The 15,823-nt window shown below is 36.3% G+C and overlaps 2 protein-coding genes across 2 annotated transcripts; both read left to right on the top strand.

The window, feature by feature from the left end:
- The first annotated feature begins 610 nt into the window (after positions 1–610).
- Positions 611–2,022, top strand: si:dkey-22f5.9 (liver-expressed antimicrobial peptide 2-like). The gene is made up of 3 exons (XM_043220916.1): positions 611–821; positions 1,048–1,211; positions 1,293–2,022. Exons 1-3 carry the CDS (start codon positions 750–752, stop codon positions 1,330–1,332), a joined length of 276 nt encoding a protein of 91 aa, XP_043076851.1. The 5' UTR covers positions 611–749; the 3' UTR covers positions 1,333–2,022.
- Positions 2,023–2,984: 962 nt separating this feature from the next.
- phka1b (phosphorylase kinase, alpha 1b (muscle)) lies at positions 2,985–15,784 on the top strand. The gene is made up of 32 exons (XM_043221619.1): positions 2,985–3,150; positions 3,931–4,089; positions 4,364–4,411; positions 5,451–5,619; positions 5,715–5,797; positions 5,877–5,957; positions 6,089–6,187; positions 6,282–6,428; positions 7,067–7,120; positions 7,220–7,342; positions 7,428–7,523; positions 7,678–7,785; positions 8,432–8,510; positions 8,635–8,769; positions 9,589–9,698; positions 9,787–9,931; positions 10,020–10,098; positions 10,177–10,247; positions 10,801–10,962; positions 11,056–11,132; positions 11,922–12,067; positions 12,183–12,336; positions 12,415–12,494; positions 12,561–12,639; positions 12,717–12,846; positions 13,491–13,592; positions 13,665–13,780; positions 13,866–13,910; positions 13,994–14,155; positions 14,416–14,469; positions 14,534–14,734; positions 14,956–15,784. The coding sequence occupies exons 1-32, from the start codon at positions 3,073–3,075 to the stop codon at positions 15,127–15,129; spliced, it is 3,546 nt and encodes a 1,181-aa protein (XP_043077554.1). The 5' UTR covers positions 2,985–3,072; the 3' UTR covers positions 15,130–15,784.
- Positions 15,785–15,823: the final 39 nt, after the last annotated feature.

Genomic DNA, 15,823 nt, shown 5'->3' with positions numbered 1-15,823 from the left:
ATGGATCATTTTAATCATTATCTTAGGTTTTTTTGTTGTTACATTGTATATTGTTAAATGTATATTTATTTTATTTATTATGAACTTTGATTCGTTGATTCGATCTTTCACTACACTTGTGTTTTTATGTTGATTAATATGTTTTATTGTATAATACGAAGGTATAAATCAGATTTTTAGTCATTTGGAATATTAACGTTATTTTAGTTAATTAAATTACATTTTTGAACAAAATTTTTACAAAATTTAAGTTAAATGCATGTTAAATCCGAGTGAAAACATTTCTATTTTTAAATGTAAACAGTGTGGTGCATATAATATATATATATATATATATATATATATATATATATAAAAATATAAAATATTTATAACATTTATTTCTTTTTAAAATCTAAAATCTAATTCTAATATAAATCTCTAAAATCTCTAAAATATTGAGGGCAGCACTTCTGAGAGGCTGTCATTTTTTTACTCCCATCGATCCCAGAAGCTAGACGACCACACATTAATGCCAGTTTAAGCTTACGTAAACTCTCAAATATTTACTAACCACGTGATTTTATCTTGGCCATGGCCTTGAGCGGAGTAAGAGAGCAGAAGAGACGAACTGACGGAGAGGGTGGGGAGGTAAGATCAATGCTGGAGGGTTATAAATATACACGGTCACTGCAAGGCTTAAGTGATCTTCTGGACACACCGGCATAACATAACACACGCTGAGTTTTACGGGAAATACTGTCAGCAAAATGCATCTGCATCACTTTAACCTGGCAAAATTTGGATTTTGCGCATTGATCTTGCTAGTGCTGATGCACCAGGTGAGTTTCCACCTCTTTCCAACAACTTTTTTTTTCACATGTTAAAAAATGCTTTTACAATTATTATATACTAGGCCACACTTTACAGTATTTGTTAACATTAGCTAGTTAATACTGGACAACATGTAGCCTAATCTTAGTGATGCTCATTTCATAAATCATGAAGTTGTTATTAATAAATAAAAACACATGTTACAGCATGTTTATGTTTCCTGCTGTATGTTAGGTATCTTCTGTGCCAGTAGTGACTCCTAAAGTGCGATCAGATCTTCAGTCATCACATATACTTCACCGCAAGATACGAATGTCCCCTCTCTGGCGAATTATGGGGTTCAAACCATACGGAGCCTATTGCCATGACAACATCGAGTGTACTACAGGTTTATGCAGGTAAATCACAGCTCCCATAATTTTCTATCAGACCTAAAACTGCTCCGAAATCTGAAAACTGATTACATTTTCTACCCCCAGGAACGGTCATTGTTCGTTTAACGAGGCTGTTCACTCTTAGCGGAGTCCAAGCATGAAAACTCTTCATTTATGTGTCGAGCCAATACATTTTATGGCCATAGGCTATGTTTCAAGCACTTTAATGTTTGAACTGTACAGAGCATGTGGAGAAGTCTGACTTGAAAAGTTACATTGGTTTCACTCTATATGATTTATGTTCAGCCATTTAAAAGCAGCAATTGTTGTAAACTGTAAGTGCATTGTAAATATATATGAACTGTATGAACGTGATTTTTAATTTATGTAATGCATTATTAAGAATAACAATACGTGGATTTGTTACTGTTAAGAAGTATTGAGGCTAAAATGTCTCTCTGTATATGCACAAAATAATTATTTTCATGTGATATTTGATATGAAGTACTGTACTAGATAAGTTAAGAGGACTCAGAAAGCCTCAGTAGTTTTGATTAAAATTTATACTAGGCACAGGGCCAGAGAGAGAACGTGCACTGCTGCACTTATCTTTCTCAGGATGTTCTGTGTTCAGAGAAACCCGGTTTTAATGTCAAAAGGCCCTGAAGTCCCTCGGTGTCCACATGTTAGTGAGAGGAGTATTTGCACAAGAATGTACTGTAACAGACTGATGTCATTGTACTGTGAACGACCTCCACATGTACCCAGATTGCATGTTCCTTTTCTGATACGAGAGCAAAGTTTAAGCTAGTCAAATAAAGCACTAAAAATACCAGCATTTCTGTAACGGTTTCATTATTTCGAGTTTGCTGTTTATTTATTATTGTGCATTTATGACAAGTGTATCCATTTACGTTCTGGCTTAAAAATGCACTTTTTAAAGCCTTAGCGTTTTATTGCTATTAATATTTATAAAATATTTTATTTGTGTCATGTGTCCACAAAACTGTCCACATCAAAATGCAAACTTAGCATGCAAATTTATTATCGCATGTAGTAGGTTAGTTCACCATATTTAGTCTTGCCAATAGGTGGCAACAAGTAACTGCGTTTGTTTAAAAGAATCATTGAATCATCATTTGACTCGTTCAGACAAATTGATTCAAACACCGCTTACGCTCATTTGCATACATTCTCTCCATCAAAAATAGACAAAGTGACTGGAAATAGCGTCTAAAATATAGGTTACTCACTATAACTTGTTGTCAGTGTTGTGAAGGTTACATTTGAAATGTAATACATTACACGTCACAAATAACATTATTCAAAATATAAGTGGTGTGACTATTTCAGCTGTTTAATTAATGCAACCGATTGCATTCATAGGCTACTTTTTAAGTACGTTTCTAAATTTCTAATGAATGTTTTCTGTTAATCAACTGAAGCATAAAAACAGGGTTAACCTTACAGTAGCGAGCTACTATTATTAATTACTGTTTTTAAAATCATTCATCACTGGCTGTTATTGAAGCACTGCGTAAAATATCAGATTGTTGGCCTGAAAATTAACACAGGCTCGTTCATTTTTAAACAATAAGTGTCTTTAAATAACTGGCATACAATGCGTGTATATGACATGATGTTATGCTAGTTTTAAAAATGTATTTATTTAGATTTTTAGTATTTCATTTTAATAACGGATGAAAACGGCACCTGTAAAAATACCAGTTACATCATCTGATGTAACAGAAACTACTGAACAACCCGTCCTTAAGGGTTTGACATTTGCCTGCCTCACACTTGATACTCGACCACCGGCAGCTAAGCTAAGCTCGCACTGCTAGTGAGACTGCAAGAGCTATACTGCTTACAGAAAGCAAGCATTATGAGGAGCCGTAGTAATTCCGGAGTGAAACTCGACAACTATGCCAGAATGTTGCAACAGACAATCCTCTGTCACCAGGTGAGTCTCGGTCACCTAACTTTCTCTGAACATATGAGAACAGCATTTGTCGTGTTGCTGCTGGTTCACAAACATAAACACTCACATTTGCTGTGTTGACATCTTTTGAAAGGGCAGTGTATAACAGCCTTGTAAATAGGTCTGCGTTTTAGCATACTTTTAAGTAAGCAAATAATGCACTTACACTGCTGACTAAATGTAATGTTAATATAGTTTGTATTGATTTTAAACACAGTTGAATTTAAGAGTATTGCTTTTAATTGTAATTTTATCATTCTGCTCTGTTTGAAATGCAATTAAGGTGTAGCCTACTTTACAATCTTAAAATATAATTAAATTTCTTTTTATTGAAACTTTTATGATATGTATTTAAATACATATGTAATCACACAGTTGTAATGATGAAGTTGCAATTTTTCATACTCAAAATATATAAACAAAATATAAAAAAATTAATAGTGTAATTTTAAGTATTTTTTTTTAAATGCAAAATCAGGTCATGTGTAATACCACTATGAATACATTTTTTAAATATCATTTATTTCTGGGTATTTGAGAATATTTTGTGGACTTGCTTTTTGTTATTTCCATCATGCAACAAAATTGTGCTAATGTACAATTACAAATAATAAAGATTTAAAGGTTTTAAAGTGCTTTAAATGATTTAGGCAAGGCAATTGGTCACACTAAAGGGACACATATACAGTCAATGTAGTTGATCTGAGTATGATAGATCCTAAGGATAATGCCATATGTATGTTATCTCATGATATTTTGCAGGATCCAGTGACAGGGCTTCTCCCAGGAGATGAGACGGTACCTCACGCCTGGGTTAGAGACAATGTGTACTGCATCCTGTCTGTGTGGGCTCTAAGTCTGGCCTACAGGAAGAACGCAGACAGAGATGAAGACAAAGCCAAAGCCTATGAACTGGAGCAGGTCGGTTCATGCATATGTAGTGAGTTGAGATACAAACAAAACCATACAATTTTGTCAAAGGGCATCAGAGACCAGGTCTGACCATGTCCCAGACATTTAGTATTTTCTGCTCATTAGCGTTTGTGTCTGGGAGACCGTGTAAAATGCCAGAGGGCAAATCATTTGGCTCATGTTTCTTTCATGGTCATAGCAGATGGAGAGTTTAAGGTCACGGTCAAGGCTCACTGCTCTCTATCTCTCTTTCTCTTGTTCTGTGTCTCTTCTCATTCTGCAGAGTGTGGTTAAACTAATGCGAGGATTACTGCAGTGCATGATGAGACAGGTATGTATAAACAAACTCATTCTGGTATATGCGAATCAGCTTTTAGAAAGCATTACTAACACCATGCTTTTCTGAACACATTCTGTTTATATCTGACCAACCCAGCTTATTTTGCTCAGCACGTCTGAATGTATGTAATATTTTGCTCTAAACAGTGAGTCATCATCAAGGTGATTGTTTAAAATAAAATTGCTTTGAAGAAGAACATAGATTACTGATCATGTTTTTGGAAAAAGTCCATTGTTTTCTTATGATGTTCATTTATTAAAAAAACTCTAAAAAGCAATACACAGTAAAATAGCAATGATGTGTATTAAAAACAATTAAAAGGAATTCCATATGTCTTCTTAATAATTTTAAAAATGTTATATGTTTATATTTTTTTGCAGCTATTACTTATATTATTATTATACTATATATATATATATATATATATATATATATATATATATATATATATATATATATGTGAGTGTGTGTGTGTATATATATATATATATATATATATATTAATTGCTGACTAGAAGTATATTTCTTCTTTTCTATTAAAAACTAGTGATCCCAAAACAACTGAATGATAGTGTGCTTGTTTTTTTGGTTTTTTTTAATATAATCAGGTCATGTATAATAATACAATACCATTATGAATACAGTTAGATTTTTCTCTAAATATTTTTGAATATAATTTATTTCTGATCTGTAAGGCAGTCTGCACTCATTACTTAATTACTTTGTGGCAATTAATGTTCTCTCAGAGTGTATTAGCTTATTAAGATTTAGAGTGCATTACGGTTAGCTATTATAAAGAAGACTGACATTTTCAGATAGCTTGTTTATAGTTATTTGTGTGTGTGTTTCCTAGGAAACAGGTTCATATATACATACACACTATAGATGAATGATGTTATATGGGCATAAAGCATAAAATTGCCACTATTGTTCCTATATATGTATATATAGATATGTATATTTGCCTGGTTTACATTTTCTGTCCAAGGATGTAGGTGTCTGTAATTCTAGACCTGTGCTTAATTTTCAGCTTGATAAGGTGGAGAAGTTCAAGTACAGCAAAAGCACCAAAGATTGCCTTCATGCTAAATACCATACAGGAACTTGTGCCACTGTTGTTGGTGATCAGGAATGGGGTCATCTACAGGTAGATGCCACCTCCATCTTCCTGCTCTTCCTGGCACAAATGACAGCATCAGGTCAAGTTTAACATTTGACGTGCAGCATATGCACTGCGTTAAGAATCAGAGTGCATTTTAAATGAAGCGTCTGAACATTTTCTTGCGTGAAACAGGGCTGAAAATTGTTTATACCCGCGATGAGGTCGATGTGGTCCAGAATCTGATCTTTTACATCGAATCCGCGTACAAAGTGGCGGTATGCACCGTTATGCCGTTTTGATACAGAAAGATCTCTAGTGTTTTCCACAAATAATACGATTGTAAATGATTCGCAGGATTTTGGAATGTGGGAACGAGGAGACAAGACGAATAAAGGGATCCCTGAGATAAATGCCAGCTCTATCGGAATGGCAAAGGTAAAATATTTACATTTTTAGCGATAAATTGCGTAATCAGTTAGGAATTGGTTTCACATGTCAGGCAAGTGTCAAATAATGATCGTGTGATGTGATAAAATAACACGACCTCTCGTTGCATGTTTATTCAGGCAGCTCTGGAGGCCTTGGATGGACTGAACCTTTTCGGTGCCAAGGGCGGCCCAGAGTCCGTCGTACACTCTTTAGCCGATGATATTCAGCACTGCCAAGTAAGAAACTTGTTTATGATGTCACACATAGGAGGACAGCGTGGTTCATGCCTCCTGTAAGTAACAGAATGCTTTTCTCTTTTTGATATAATAGTCTATTCTCAGCTCCATGCTGCCAAGGGCATCGACGTCCAAAGAAGTAGACGCTGGGGTTCTGTCCATCATCTCTTATCCAGCATTTGCAGTCGAGGACATTGACATTGTTAATATCACCAAAGAAGAAATTATTTCAAAACTTCAGGTGACTACCAGTGTCTTCAGATATGGGTTTGAATGTAGCGTTGTCAAGCGATCATTCGCAATTAGTTACATTCAAAATAAAAGTATTTATGTACATAAAATGTCTGTATGGACTGTGTATATTTATTATGTATATATAAATACTCATCAATACAGTATATGTTTTATATTCGTATCATTTATAATATATATATATATATATATTTAATATTTAAAGTAAAATCGTTTTCTTAATATATATGGATGGGTGTGCATTTATTTATATATACATACATATACATACATACATCTATCTATGTATCTATACATAATTTTTAATTTTAGATGAAGCTTTTGACAGAACTAATCTCTTGAGATCAGTGATCAGATTTTTCTGTTTCATAAACGCCTGCATGAAATGTACATTCTTCATATAAAATACTATATCAAGCACGTAATACCTCATGTAAACTTTGCAAACAAAATGAAAAATGTTACATTGAAGCATTACGTTGAAGCAATATTTTCAACTAAACTGAATATTTTTTTATGATACAAGACATTGTATTTTCAAGACATTTACATAAAACAAAATTAATAAAATAAAAAATACAATAAATGAAATATTTAGTGCTTATTTAGCCCTGTGCTGTCTCATAGGGCAGATATGGATGCTGTCGCTTTCTTAGAGATGGACATAAAACTCCCCGAGAGGTAAAACCAATCTTAACCAACTTTTCAAACAAAATGTCTCATCTATGTGTGTGGTTGTCTTTTATTTGTCTTATTCCCACACAACCATTCCTTTCTAAGGACCCTAATCGATTGCACTACGAATCTTCAGAGCTGAAGCTCTTCGAGAACATAGAGTGCGAATGGCCACTGTTCTGGACATACCTCATCCTGGATGGAGTATTTATCAACAGTCCAGAACAGGTATAGACAATTCACTACGGGTGTTCAATAAATAACCAAATCTTCTTTAGAAAACCATGCTTTGCTTGTTCCTCTCTTTATTTAGGTTCAGGAGTACAGAAAGGCTTTAGACAGCATTCTCATCAGAGGGAAGAATGGATTACGATTGGTCCCTGAGCTTTATAGTGTTCCTCCAGATAAGGTAGAGTCTGGACACACTTAGTTTATTTGCTCTTGACACCAAAGCGCTGGATTTTGTACCGTTATGATGAAACCAGATTCCTGGTTGAGTTATTCTTTGTGGGTTATTCCAAAGGAAAAATGGACTTTCACCCTGTGCGTGTCATTTCGACTAGGTTGATGAAGAATATGTTAATCCTCACACCGTGGAGAGAGTGCCAGTAGGCAAGTGTCCACTGAAATGGGGCCAGTCCATGTACATATTGGGTAACCTGCTGGCAGAGGTACAGTAAATTTCACAAAAACCGCTCTATATGGTAATGCTGTACTGCAGTGTTTCTCAATCTGTTTCTGGAAGCCGTGCCGCACATTATGCCTCTCTTTTAAAATACACCTTCATTCATCCTGTTCATCTTTTCAGTACAGTTCAATGCAATTTAAATCAGGGAATGCCATGCATATATATGTATGCTTATTTATATACTCACTACTATCAAAGTAGGGTCAGTACGGTACTTCTAAAGAAATACTTCTAATTTGATATTTCGGTATGCAATAATATACGTAATATATAATAATGCTTTCATTCACTTGAGATGCATTAAATTGATCACAAGTATTAGTAAAGATATGTATAATGGGAAAATAATCCTAAAGAAAAATTGTTTCTCCAAAAATATTAAGCAGCATAGCTGTTTTCAACTTGGATAATAATAAGAAATGTTTCTTGAGCGAATCATACTCAAAACCTCTTTGTTTATTGATAAATGATTTTACCAATGGTATTCAAAAAATTTTTTAAATATTGTTCATTGTGGCATTGTTTTTGTTCAGTTTTATTTTGTAATTTGCTTTAAATAAAAATGTTTATTCAAGAGTATGTATCTGAATATGTGAAATCACTGTTTTTTGTTTTTTTTTAATTTATAGGGGTTTTTAGCAGCTGGAGAAATCGATCCTCTTAATAGACGCCTCTCCACTGTTCCCAAGCCTGATGTTGTGGTTCAAGGTAAGAGCAGTGTTTGACAGTAGCTTAATCTGGGTTAATCAGTTTAGAAACCTGTTTGATGTTGCATATTACATAAGTATTCCACCATATTTACACTGGCCGTTTTCCATTCTTGTGCTTTCAGTGTCTCTCCTGGCAGAAAACGATGAAATTAAACAGCTCCTGCAGAGCCATGGCATTGATGCAGAAACCCTGGAGGACGTTCACCCAATCCGAGTTCAGCCCTCCAGAGTCCTCAGTCACATCTATGCCAGACTAGGTGAGCTCAGGGTAGAAATCAAAGAAAGAACTCAAGTGACCTTGGTTTACATTGCACTTTATACATAGCAATTATCTAAAGTTCTTCAAATATGAGACAAATTCTGCTCTAAAGCATTTGGGGGAAAAAGGCATAGTGTCACTTGACAGTTCAATTTTGATTCAGTTGTTCAGTTTTTCAATTATGAAATAAGTTCAATTCAGGGGTTGGACGTTGCTGTCCTGCATGTTCACAGCTGTGAAAGAAAGTATATTGTTAGCTCATAAATTGACAGAAAAACTGTCATTCGTCTTAATCAAACAGCTATTGACTTTTGTAACTTCAATAAGAAGCAATACATTTAATTTACACAGTGAAGAATATGCATATGTGTTTTATTCATTTGATTTTACAATGTTAGTAGCATTTTTTAATTTAATGTTTACTTGTCTTCAATGAGCCTCAGGTTTTTTTTTAGGCTAGCAGCAGCATTTTTGTAATATTGACATTGATATATACACACACACACACACACGGTTATATCTCCCACCTCTATTCAGGCACGAGCAGTTATACAGAAAAAAATTGATTCATTATATAGTATGAGTCAGTTCATGGTTGATTCAGTATAGTTTTTACATTTCTGAGGAAGACATAGGACCTCATTTGCATATAAACGAAGTGAATGGCGACCACAGAAACATTTTCAGCAAACAATAAAGAGTTTTAGCTTGCTGCTCTAAAAAAAGCTATTAAATAGTTTTAGAAGACTTGTATTATACTGCACAAATATTATGAACTACTTGTTTGATGGTTTTTACTGTTTTTGTCTTTTTTCAGGGCGCAACCAAAGGCTGGGACTGACTGGACGGCCGTATCGGCGGATCGGTGTGCTGGGAACTTCCAAATTCTACACTATTCGCAACACTATCTTTATTTTCACACCTCAAGTATGTCAATGCGTAAATTCAAATTTGATGGTTTCCATTTGAATTATTCAGTATGTACTCCGTTTCTGGTTCCGCTCCGAATGTCTAGTTTGTAGACCATCACGAGTTCTATCTGGCCCTGGACAATCACATGATCGTGGAAATGCTCCGGATCGATTTCTCCTACCTCTGCTCTCGCTGGAGGATGACAGGCCGACCCACAGTGACGTTCCCAATTTCACACGGCATGCTCAGTGAGTGTCCTCAACACACAGCGTCAACCCCCCCGCAGACGGCAGCTTTCTCATTCTGAAAGACTCATTCAGTTTTTGTCTTTTGTAGCCGATGATCACAAGCAAATTGATCCTGCTGTTTTGGCAACCCTGAAAAAACTACAGGACGGTTACTTTGGAGGAGCAAGGTAACGTGTTTAAAGCGGTCAGCACATTCAATTACATACCTAAAGCAGCCCAAAATCAAACCAGTTTCACGTTTCAAGGGTTAAGACTGGGAAACTTTCTGCTTTTCTTGACACCTCCTGTTGTGCCCATCTTACATTTATGGACTGTGGTGAGTGAGCCACCAGCTAGCAGCACGAATAATAATTTCTCTTGAAAAGTCTGAAACCATAAAGGGGTAGTAGTAAAAAAAAAAGGAATATTACTTTCTTCTGTGGAACGCAAAAGAAAAATGTTTTGAAAAATACACTGAAAGTCAACTGGGTCTATTGTTGCTGCTGACTTCCACACAAGATTGTAATTAAGATACAGAACAGCATGACTTTCTTTTTATTTTATTGGATAGTTACTAACAAGCATTTATGTTGAAGTCAGTTTCCAACGGTTTGTTGGCTGTTAGCTTGCAGTTTTTCCCTTTTCTGCACGAGATTTTTCAAATGTTCAAATGTAGTGGCCTGCATTTGACAGTAGCTTTTCGTAGCTGCATGGGCGGATGGAGGCTTGAGAGGCAATTTTGTGATGGAGCAGTAACTGCTGTGAAGGTTTTATATATTGACACATACGGCGTAATCCTCAATTGCTTCTCAAAAGTGACAGAAAACGTGCTCAATCCTCTGATGTTTTTGTTTAAGTGTGTGTGTGTGTGTGTGTGTGTGTGTGTGCAGAGGTGGATGACCTGGCTGTGTATCTGGACCAGCTGTTGGCAGTTCCTCAGCAGAGTCCCATTAGTGCCACTAAAGGAGGCCTCAGCCGCTTCAGGGCAGCAGCCAAAAAGACTCGGGAGATGGTGTCTCTGGTGCACAAAGCCAGAGAGCTCAATATACACAGCGAGTTTTCAGACAGTCATTTTAATGCCGTTAAGAGAACAGTCGCCTTTGCAAACGCTCAGAAATAATACATTTATTTTAACCTCTGCACAGATGTTCACATGTACCTTCCAACTAAACTTTTCCGTTCTCCGGCACCAAACCTTAATTTGCTGGATAACAAGGAACAGGTAGATGACACAAAATTACACAAAATTACAGGCTTTCACTTTGAACATTTAAGCAATAATTAAAAGAATCATCTGGCTGTCTCTGCTCTCCAAATTGTATGCTCGACTTTTTTCAGGTTCCGGAAGTAAAACGCTCACTCATTCAGGCAAAAGCAGCACAGCTTGTTTTCTATTGAAGCCCCTTTCCGCCACTAAATAAAAAATACAAAAGGTAATTGCGAGTTATTTTTATCTCATAATTCTTTTTTTATTCTTACAGTTTGAAGGTTACGTCTCACAATTCTGAAGCACAATACAAATTCGCTATTGTGCATTTTTCCTCAGAATTATGAGAAATATACTTAAATATATACTTTTTTTTCTGCAAATTGTCTTTATATCTTTCAGTTGTGACATTTTCAGAATTGATTTAAATCTCGTAATTCTGAGTTTTTTCACTACTAATTAAACCGCAAGTTCATATGCAGACATCTCTTTTTTTATTCAGTGTTGGAAATGGGCTTGAGAATAATAAGTTCTCATATGTTTCTAGAGTTGAGCAAAAAACATAGTATTCGACGACATCCTTAAAGGTGCTATGGATGTAGGTGTTATGTAGCTTAACCATTCCTGTTTTAGATTGTCAAATACTGTTTTACAAAACACTGTAATGTGTTAATTTATATTTTATAAGAAATCTCTATATGGAGTAAATAAATGGTAAAATTGCTCTCTGGAACTGTTAAAATGGGCTTTATTGCAAGTGTCCATATCTAACAAAGAGCTTTAATGTCTTTTTCTCCTGCAAAGACATCTGAGAAACAGGACCCTCAACACATGAACCTGCCCAGAGACGTCAATGGTGGGATTGACTACCCAGCTTTAGTGCAGATGCTGAAACAAAGTCAGAACTTGCAGGATCAGGCTGATATTCTCTACATCCTGTTCAAAGACAAGTCAGTTCCACTGAAACCGTTTCATGACCCTTGTTATATATGTGTGCTGGAGACGAGCTGTGCTGTGACTGTAGAGATTTAGGATTGTTTTGAAATGGAATGTTTCTTTTCTAAGGGGAATAGATTGGGACACCAAGCTGCATGGGAAAGGTTGGACGGTAAGACGACTACTCAGTGATTTGTATGAAAAGGCAGGAAACCTAAAACACTGGGGTCTCATCCGGGTGATCTGTGGGATGCTACGCAAGAAAGTAGAAGAGCTGGATGCTGTGAGTAGCAGTTTTTTCTGTATCTGCATCTAAATTACAGTGTGTTTATTGACATTGTGACATTTTTTCCATTAACAGGCCTGCTCAGATTTGCTGATTCATCAGAAACATCTAACAGTTGGCCTTCCTCCTGAACCAAGAGAGAAAACTATTTCAGCGTGAGTGTGCACACACGTTTACATTCACGTGTACCTGTTCATGCTACAATCTTTGTCTCCATATAGCCCGATGCCCCCAGATAAGCTGGCTAGGCTGATCGATGAGGCTAGCGAGAACAACCTCACCATCGCCATTCTCACCCAGGTTAGATTTCAGTGTCAGATTCACATCTCACCCTTGTACATTTTAATTCCACTGACACTCTTGTATGCTCCTGGCAGGAGATAATGGTGTTTCTGGCTATGAGTATTCGAACCCAGCCTAAAATCTTCAGTGAAATGTTTCGCCTTCGAATTGGCCTCATTCTTCAGGTCATGGTCACAGAGCTTGCCCAGTCACTTAACTGTACAGGTATCTCAGTTCCTGTCTCATAAACGTCTTTAATACATATTTTTAACATGCAGTGAACTATTTAGTTTATTCAGTTTTATTAGGACTGCACTTTATTAGAATTAGCTAATGCAGTATGCCATGATATGGAACTAAAAACAAGATACTGACTTAAGCCAGTTTTTTTTGGTAAATTATTCACTCATCTGCTGCAACATTATCTTTGAATTATCTTCATTTGATGCATTTATCAACACATATTAATGTAACTTTTCAAAAGGTTGGTAAGATTAATATTATTATCATTTTAAAGTATATCTTTTAAAATATAATTTATTCCTGTGATGCCGAAGCTGAATTTTCAGCAGGCATTACTCCAGTCTTAACGCAATCCTTTGGAAGCCGTTTTAATATTCGTTCATTCGTTCTTATAGTTATAAATGTTGTGGATTTTTTGATAAAGATAATTTCAAATGAACAGCATTTATTTGAAAACAGAATTTTTTAAAACATTATAAAATTCACTTTTCATTAATTTAATCCTTACTGAATCTACTGTAGCAAGTAAAATGAATTGTGCAATTAATTAAGCTTTTTAATACCATTTGATATTATTTTAGTACTCTGATTAAAAGCACAAGGTTTATATCTCTCTTTTTTTTTAGGTGAGGAGGCTACAGAGAGTTTGATGAATATGAGTCCATCTGAGATGAAAAACCTGCTGGTTCACATTCTCAGTGGCAAAGAGTTTGGCGTTCAAAAAAGCGGTAAATACATTCATACGTTGCCAGCATTAGGTCTGTGAATTTGTATATTCATCAGTTGTATTTTTGCATCAGTGCGCTCAACAGGAAATGTGGTCAGCTCTGCTGTCAATATCCAAGACATGAGCAAATCGAGCTCCACCAAAACTGAAGTGAAAGTTGCAAGTAAACAGGGTGGTGATATCAAACTGGTGAGAAAGTGCTTGGGTTTAGAACAGTTGTGTCTCAATACGATGGCATTAGTTGAAGACCAGACACTTTTTCTGTGTCCTTTAGGCTGTGTCAGTTCATTTGCTGGATATTGGAAATATTGAAAATGGGGTAAGTGGGCCGGAGGCAAACAAACCTTAACTTCTTTTCTAAGCTTTTTCTATGTAAGTGTAATTAATCTGATTGTTTTCCAGAGATACAGACTTCCATCCATTGAGTCATTTCAGGGATCATTAGGAGCCACATTGGTGCGTGACAGCAGACATGGCCAGTGGCTTCGGCGCAGGCGTCTCGATGGAGCACTCAACAGAGTCCCTCTTGGTTTCTATCAGAACGTCTGGAAGATTCTGCAGAAGGTGAGTGGTATGCTGCAGAGCATTGGTCTCAAGCTCAATTCCTAAGGGCCACAGCTCTGCACAGTTCAGCTCCAGATCACACCTGCTTGGATGTTTCTAGTGATGTTTCTAGACTTTGATTAGCTGGATCAGGTGTGTTTGATTAGGGCCGGAGCAAAACTGTGGCCCTCCAGGAATTGCGTTTGAGACCAGTGCTGCAGAGTGACTGGGTTATTCTTCGAGGATAAGCTTCAAAATGGTGTCCCTTTCTTATTATTTAGTGTCACGGGCTGTCCATTGAGGGCTTTGTACTTCCATCCTCAACCACAAGAGAGGTAAACAACCTTAAGAAATGAAAATAAGTTTCACAGAATGATAATAAAATGGCACCAATTTCAGATGACTCCAGGGGAAATAAAGTTTGCCGTGCATGTGGAAACAGTCCTGAACCGCGTTCCTCAGCCTGAATACCGGCAGCTGTTGGTGGAGGCCATCCTTGTGCTGACCATGTTGGCTGAGGTGGATGTCCAGACCGTGGGTGGTGTCATTCAGGTGGAGAGGATTGTACAAATGGCCAGTGACATGTTCTATAATGATCAGGTGAGCTTCTAAACGAGGTTAATGGGTTTTATACTCCTTATTTAAAAATATCTTTCCACTCAGAGAAAATGGATCAAATATTTTTACTCATCCTGCACTATAAAAATTTTCATCCAATAAAATTATCTTTAGAATAAGAATATTCCTTTCACATGCAATTGACTAGCAGTGTCAAAGAAAACTGCATTTGTCATGTAGCACTAATAACCAAATTTCTGCAGAAAGAGCTGGGAGCTGAAGAGAGTCTCCTCGAGAGGGATCACATGACTGGCATCTGCAGGCTGATGTACGACAGCGCCCCCAGTGGCCGTTTTGGCAGCATGACCTACCTTTCTAAAGCAGTGGCTAGCTATGTTGAGGACTTTCTTCCCAGTGGAGCTTGTGCTGTTCAGTGATGCTACATACTTAAGTAGGACATTTTACATGTAGTGTAGATAGTTTTAATGATCTTTGTAGATATGTGTGTGAAAAAGACTGTAAAAAAATCATTTTGTCTTAAGTAATTGCAAACCAGGCAAGTTAGATGTGAAGTCTGTTACTTTTGCTCCAGTAGCTTTACCAAAAATGGCGAGTTAAGATGTTGTTGAGTTAAGAAACTGCGCAGACTGGTCACTTGTTTAGCATTAGCGAATTAGCCAAGAAGCATCTTTCTCGACTGTTGGCTATTCAAAAGTAACTGTGCTTTTTGATGGTTTTAAGCTGAAGCTGAATAGTACTTGGTTTGTAGGGCTGTATCTTAAATTGCCCCCTATAGAGTGCTGCAGTGAAGATGTAATAATATAGGCCAACCCAGCAGTTAGCATCACTCTGGCTAAATAATATTTTTCATTGGCAGCACCCAAAACTCTCGTTTACTATTCCCTACATTACTCCACTAATATAGTCTAACAATCCATGAACTGGGAAGTAAGAATTCAATCAAAATGATGTTAACAAATTCTTCAATCTTGTCATTATACATCACTATCTTTGTATTCTTTTACTTTATACTGTTCAGTGTTCAACCTGTGTTGTTAAAAGCACTATATCAATAAAAATGATTGATTAACAGTGTGGGGCTATTCGTTAGCACTTAGCTGTTGAGTGTAC

Source organism: Puntigrus tetrazona, chromosome 21, assembly GCF_018831695.1.
Source record: "Puntigrus tetrazona isolate hp1 chromosome 21, ASM1883169v1, whole genome shotgun sequence".
In the NCBI taxonomy this organism is placed as follows: Eukaryota; Metazoa; Chordata; class Actinopteri; order Cypriniformes; family Cyprinidae; genus Puntigrus; species Puntigrus tetrazona.
Note: the sequence above shows the minus strand (reverse complement) of the source record. Positions and strands in the feature narration are given on the sequence as shown.